General features: G+C 40.0%; 1 protein-coding gene across 1 annotated transcript in view; it reads left to right on the plus strand.

The window, feature by feature from the left end:
• Positions 1–7028, plus strand: part of pias4a (protein inhibitor of activated STAT, 4a) — a 9172-nt gene extending 2144 nt beyond the window's left edge. Inside the window, exons 5-10 of the mRNA XM_035653716.1 lie at positions 375–503; positions 1315–1420; positions 1635–1708; positions 1878–2038; positions 3167–3318; positions 3447–7028. Coding sequence (XP_035509609.1) covers positions 375–503; positions 1315–1420; positions 1635–1708; positions 1878–2038; positions 3167–3318; positions 3447–3721 — 897 coding nt within the window. The 3' untranslated portion in view covers positions 3722–7028. The remainder of the gene's footprint in view (positions 1–374; positions 504–1314; positions 1421–1634; positions 1709–1877; positions 2039–3166; positions 3319–3446) is intronic.

Raw genomic sequence — 7028 nt, forward strand, 5'->3', positions numbered from 1 at the left:
TATATATATATATAAAAATAAATACACAGAAGCACAAACAGAGCAGAATACAAAATCTATTGGTGTGACTATAAGATAACATCCAGGTGCAACTCGGTGCTTTTCATTCAGTAGAAGAAGTGAGCTCTTTGTTCATTTTTCAACAGTTTTCATTTCACCTTTCTAGTAGTTTTGTGCGTCATAGTTTAAAAAGTGACTACACAACTATCAGAATCAAGAGCCCAACAACAAATTAGTCTTTTAAAATGTCTCCAAGCCCTTCAGAGGGAATTCTGATGCCTGTCATTTCAACAGATTATTTAAACCAATTAATTTAGATAATGTACAGATAATTAACATAATTCTTTGGTATTTTTATGTCTGTGTGTTTATAGGGCTATTACCCCTCGAATAAGCCTGGTGTTGAACCTCGCCGTCCTTGTCGTCCTGTAAACATCACTCCCTGGTTGCATCTCTCCAACGTCACCAACAGAGTCACCGTCACCTGGGGAAACTTTGGCAAGGTCAGAGTCCGATGCTGAATCTCATACTTTGGCTCATGTGCACAGTGAAAGTTGGAAGTAAACATACTTTTTTTGTAAGCAGGTTTTCTAGTGAGTTAATAGTGTTTTCTTTATCCCTGAGTTTTGGACGTGTCCCGATCGTGATAGCTGTATTAAGCCTCCATTAAACTTGCCTGACAGCTGAATTGCTCTGAGTTAAGAATATATAGTCCGCATCACAAATCCTCCTTTAGTTTTTTTTGTACAATACCTATTACTTACAATACAATTCTTTATAGTGTTTTTTGGAGAGAGGAGATTGCAAATCTTTCCTGGCAAGAAGATTTGAACAGCATTTAGACATCCTCCTTTTATCCACAGTAGTCTATACTGCAGTCAAACAACAGTACTTTACTTTAATGTATTGTACCTGAGAAATGTTGCTGACTTAGAGAAAAACTAACCATTTCTTGGTTCGTTTCAAGTGGAACATAGGAATAAAGAATTGATTGCTCAGCATACTTAATCAATGCAAGTCCATAACATTGTGGTTGGGGTATTTTAGTCCATCAAAATCATTAATAAGATTTTGTTCAGCATGGTGGGTTAAAAAGGCATAATTTTTTTTAACATTCTCAGTAACATCTGTGTAGGGAATTAAAAGAAAGATCCAGAAGATGGTTAACATACTTTAATAGAAAGAATTTGCTGTTAGATTTTAACACGTTTGTTAGTTAAAGTGGCTTTGAGGTTCACTTTGTGTACATTCTCTATTTAGATTAGAAGCCGTTTGAAATAAGTGCTCACCAACTGTGAATCTTTGTGTTTTCAGCGATACTCTGTGGCAGTGTATTTAGTGAGGGTTTTCACTGCAGCAGACCTCTTCAGCCAACTCAAACTGTGCTCTGTTGAGAGTGCAGAGCGCTGTCGTGAACGCAGTAAGTGTTACTTATATACTCTGCCTAATTGGCTTTTGCAATTGTGACTGTGAAGTCCTGAGAATGGAAAGAACTGTCACTTCAATGTTGCCTCTTGAAGTCATTTAACTGATTGTTAATGTTGTTTTAGTAGGACTGGATTGTGTATTCAATTTATCACAACATATTGTCTGATAAATTATTATAATTAATATTTTGTCTGTTTTATGTATAGTCCAAGACAAACTACGATTTGACCCAGAAAGTGAAATTGCGACCACAGGCCTCCGAGTTTCTCTCATCTGTCCAGTGAGTATACCGTCATGATAATACCTGACCTGTTTAGATTTACTGTCCTACACATTTTCTATTTTAGTTTTACTGCAGTATCAAAGGCAACTTTCATAAACGTTTGTCCTATGAAGCTTGATTCCTTCAACATTCTTCTTCTTTTCCCTCTCCCTCTCCCATTTCCCAGTTGGTGAAGATGCGGCTCGGTGTGCCATGTCGAGTTTTAACTTGTGCTCATCTTCAGTGTTTCGATGCAGTCTTCTTCCTGCAGATGAATGAGAAGAAGCCCACATGGACTTGCCCCGTCTGTGACAAGCCTGCTCCCTTTGAGCTGCTCACTATTGATGGGTAAGGAGACAAAAGCATGCTCTGACTCGTCCCACCCCTGCAGCACCACCTTCCTTTCCATAAATGCTGAATATTAACACTGCAATTTTAGCTATCTGTGTGTTGAAGCCAGCTTGGAGGAAATGATTTAAGCTGCACGGATGTTGGGGACTTGTGATACAAGTTGAACCATGCCCTGGCTTACTATGTTTTCATTGTAAAAGCTTTGAATGTTTTGCATAACACAAGAGGATGGTTATCCATTGTGTTTTGTATTTCTGCACCTGCTGTCAGGTTGTACTCCAAATTTTTTTTATCCTGTAAATGTAAATGGCTGGTTGTTGACTCTTGACCTACTCATTGTAAAAAGGCTACGATTTAGTGAACCATATAATCGTGGGCCTTTTTTTATTTTTTTATAAACAGTACTCATTGCTGCAAGTGACTCTACAGACACCTACAGTCATTTGTTGACACTCAGTGTTTCAAGTGATGAGGACTGCATTTAGTCTTTTGTAGTATTTTGTCACCAACTTTGAATCGCAAATTCTTTACGTCATAGGAAAAACACTGATGAGACTGCAGTCCATTCAATAAAAATCCAAACATGATAAAATATTTTCATCCACTGTTTGGGCGTGTAGTTTCCTGCAAATTCTAAGCAGTTGTCACAGACACTCCCTTACTTTCACAAAGACTGAACACATTGTGTTGCACTTTGGCTTTGAGCTATATTTGCATTCCTTAAATGAAGCTCGTGTGAACGTCCCTTTTTAACTGATCACTCAGGGTTTTAGTTTTTACAGCGTAATTAATAAATGTCGGGTTTATAGAGTGGTGAAGCAGTGAAAATTACAGATTGAAGGCAATTTCAATTCATAATGAAAGAAGACTAATTCGAGCTTATTATATTTTTATAATTTTTCATGGAGTGTTACTTCAATAATATCTTGCTATTTAATAAAAAAATGTCAGGATTATAGCGATATGGTCAGTATGGTGGCAAAGTAAATTTGAAGGTGCATATTTACAGATATGATCTGCACACTGCAGGATCAAAATTGACTAAAGGGCAAAAAAAAAGCAAGAGTTTAAATGAAGTATGCTTTTACGGTGTGTAGCGACTCTAATTGGCAATGTGTATTTCAGGCTGCTATCTGAGATTCTGAAAGAGACAAGTGAGGACATTGAGGAGATTGAGTACTTAACCGACGGCTCCTGGCGACCCATCAGAGATGAAAAGGAGAGGGACAGGGAAAGAGAACGCAGCAACACACCAGAGTATCCTGTTGTAGATATATGTAAGTGTCAAACTCGCATGTCAATTTAACATCTCCTTCTCAATGTGTGTTTTTTTTTTTTTTTTCTTTTCTTTTCCGTGCTGTAGTTTGCATGTGTGATCAGTTTTAAAACCGCTTCATGTCTGCAGGCATTCCTGAGGCAAACGGTCATTCACCGGCCCACAGCAGCACCAGCCTGACGGGCAAATCTGGAAGCAGTTCTGTGGGGGCGTCAGGAGCCGCGGGAGGAGCCGCTGTGGCACCGGGAGGAGGTGCAGTGGTAGATCTGACTCTTGACTCCTCCTCTGAGGAGGAAGGGGGCGGGGCAGGAGGAGACAGTGAGGACACTGAGGACAGCGCTGACAGTCCTGCCCCGAAGAGGGGCAGATACAACTATGACAAGGACCTGGTCACTGCCTACTGACCCCACAGCTCTGTCCCCTCGTAGACTGACACACACACAGACAGAGAGGCAGGGGGCTAAAAACTCGAGGACAGGAACACCGTAATCCACTAGATGCAACAACCCTCCCATATGCCCAAACGTCAGAGCCTTTCAGCCGCTCTGGTTTGTATCCAGACAAAACAGACACACACACACTCAAATATGCACTGTTATTGAATCTTCAATCTAGAGTGATTAGGATTCCTCTTTACACCACTGGAAGCAACTCCAACTCTTTTTGGCCAACCATCACCTTGCAGTGAATATCTGTACCGTCCTGCCTCTACTAAAGAGACTGAATGGATCGAGCACCCCACCACCACCACCGCCCTTCCTCCTCTCTCTCCAGACTATTCCCCCTCTACCACCGCATCTCCCTTTGTATTTGACTTGGCTCTTTTAGCCATGGGCGTTCAATGTTTGCATCTCTGATTTTTGTCACATTTGTGATGAACAGGCAAGTTGAAAATGGAGGCTCTCAGTAGTTTTTGGTAAAAGGTCAAAAACAACTAATTGTAAAGAGCATGAAACATTTAGGGGAGAAGGCAGAGATATCTGGAGTGTGATTCAGAATTAAACCTGTCCCATTGTGTTATTATTTCTTTGTTCAGAGAATGAATTCAAAGCTTGAAAGGGTTTTTTCAGGAATTTATCCTTTTAATTATGAAAGGGCAGAACACAATACTGGCCTCAATGTGTGATGCTTTCCATTTTTGTTTTGTCCTTAGATAAAGAGAACCTACCTCAGTCATAAAAACTTAGCAGACTGATCAGAGACTAGCTTAGAAAGAAGTGGAGGACAGAAGAATTGATGAGTCTTTCTGAAGCCAATTTTACACTGGAGATTTTGTTTTCCTACTTTTTCTTTTTTTTTCGGGGGGGCGGGGGTTAATTCCATCGTTTCATGCAGCTCTGTTCCCTCTGCAGCAACAAAATCTTTGTCGAAGGGTGAGTTAGATTGTGGATAACCAAGCTAACTGTAGGTGTCAGTGATTTTAATAAAAAACAACTTGTAGGTGGAACTGTGCCACTCTGTAAAACCCTTAGAGCAGTTATCTTGGATATAGCAGGAATGATTAGTAACTCATCAAAATGACTGTATGGCAGCTGGGCCAAAGCAGGTGTATTTTAAGAATTCACTGACACGATATGGTTGTGAGATTTTGGTGCCTTTTTTTTTTTTTTTTTTGAGTGGTCAAGATTGGAGCCCATTGTTTTAAGGCTAGTTGAGCTGGCCAGCATACGAGGCCCCAGTCTGAGAGAAGGTGTTTGATTTCCTTAGATGTTTTTCCAGTAGGAGAAATGGACAGAGAAGCAGAAAGAAATCTGTGGTAAAGGACCGTTATGGAGTAGGATTCAAGTGCTATCATCCCCCCCCCCCACACACACATTTTAGTCTCCTCTTCTGAAAGAGTCCTATTTATTTAATTGCTTCACATTCTCTTAACAGTTGTTTGTAATAAGTCTACATAATTTGTGGCTGTAGTTCTGTACAGACAGGAGCTATTAGTTGCAGAAAGCAGGACACCTCTGCTGCTGTGGTTTGAGTGTTGCGTTATAATTGGTCCGGGCTCATGGCTGTGCTGTTGATGAACACTCCTTTTCTTTTCCTTTTTGAATGAATCCAACCCGGGTCAAAGCACCATTCAGAGTCATCTGCTACAGTGGTTCAACATGTCTGACACAAGCAAACGTAATGAAGTGTCAATAAGTGCAACCCCACCAAGCTTAAAGTCATTGATTGGATTACAAATGGTCCGGTCTGGAACAAGTGGAGCTGCTCCAACCAACAGTCCCCCTCGGCGTCCTTACAATGTAGATAAGGTCACACTATTTGCTGGAATAGAATTGGACTTTAATTGCTACATGCTGTAGGCTTACAACTAATATTCCTCTGCACCTGCACTAGTATTGTCAGTATGTGATGGCTGCTCCTCAGGATCCTCAGGCTGCATGTGGCTTAAGGTTTGTCCGTACGGAAGGTCGTCAGGTTTGCTTGAAGATGAGAAAAGGTTGTTACTGTGTTGCTAGAGCTGTTTGCACTTTCATCTGATACTTCATCCCAAGTTTTATGGCTTATTTATTTTAAAGCCATCATGTAGTGAGTATTAATCAAGGATCACTGACCATTGTGATCAGTTCTCCTCAACCATCTCGTGTACGGGAATCAGAAAATGTGAAACTTAAAAAAAAAAAAATAAATAAAAAAAAACAACTCAAAAAAAAAAATGGCGGTCCTACTCCACTGTGAGACACTTGGAGGGGGAGGAGAAAAAAAGTAGTGACTCAGATCAGTTCTGCATCGTACGTTTCCCTCTCTTATCATCCCTTTTGTTGCGGTTTGATCAGCACAGAATCTGGTTTTCTTTTACCTTGCTCCAGTGCACAGAGAAATGACATTTACACATCGATCTGGGGCATCACTGTTGCAAGTGCATCCTCCTGATGGGGTCGATGATGGAAAAAGTAGGTCGAGTCAAATCTGGTCTTCCATTTTTCTCCTTCTTTTGACACTTTGACATAACTTACAAAGTCAATATAGTGATGAAAAATGTTTGATTATCCACGCAAAATTGATTGATGGCACTTTGCCTGTAATACATCAAGTCCCTAAAAACGGATCTTCTATATAAGGTGCATCAAAGCACAATAATGTAAAGAACTCTAATAATACCTTGAACTAGGCAATTTGTATTTGTAAGTAACTGCTATACATATAAAAAAATGACTTTGTTCATTTGTTGATAGGTATAGAAGGTCATTATTTGAATGGATTTCCTTAACGTTTCTTTGCCTTATGGTTAAAGATGAGAGGTGGTGCAGGTTGTGTCTGTGGAACTGAGCCAGATACATTTGCAGGCTGTTGGGGAGCTGGAGAGAGCTGAGGGTCTGGTCTTTTTGTAGTGGCATCTCTTCTTATAATAATGCATAAGGTAGCATGGGCAGAGGCTTACAATCCATGATGTAAATGTTTTTGTTTGTTGTGTTTTTTTATATGTTCATATTAAAAGACAATAAAATTTAAATAATATTTTATTAAGCCTTGAATCGCCTCCAGTTGTTCCTATAGGCAAACCGACAATAAGAAGCTGTTGAGGGCAGCAGCACCCGAAGCTGATACTACAGAGGACTGGGAGGACTGGTTGAGGTGGAGATTATGTCCTGTACCAAATTCTCAGATCTGGGGACACATTTGCCTGTTGAGGTTAAAACTGTAAAATTTAAAATGATCGTATTCTAACAGCTGTTATTGACGTGTGGAATTAATTAAAATCAATTCTTAAAA

The sequence above is a fragment of the Morone saxatilis genome, unplaced genomic scaffold, assembly GCF_004916995.1.
Source record: "Morone saxatilis isolate NCDOM2014 unplaced genomic scaffold, NCSU_SB_2.0 Contig12, whole genome shotgun sequence".
NCBI lineage: Eukaryota > Metazoa > Chordata > Actinopteri > Moronidae > Morone > Morone saxatilis.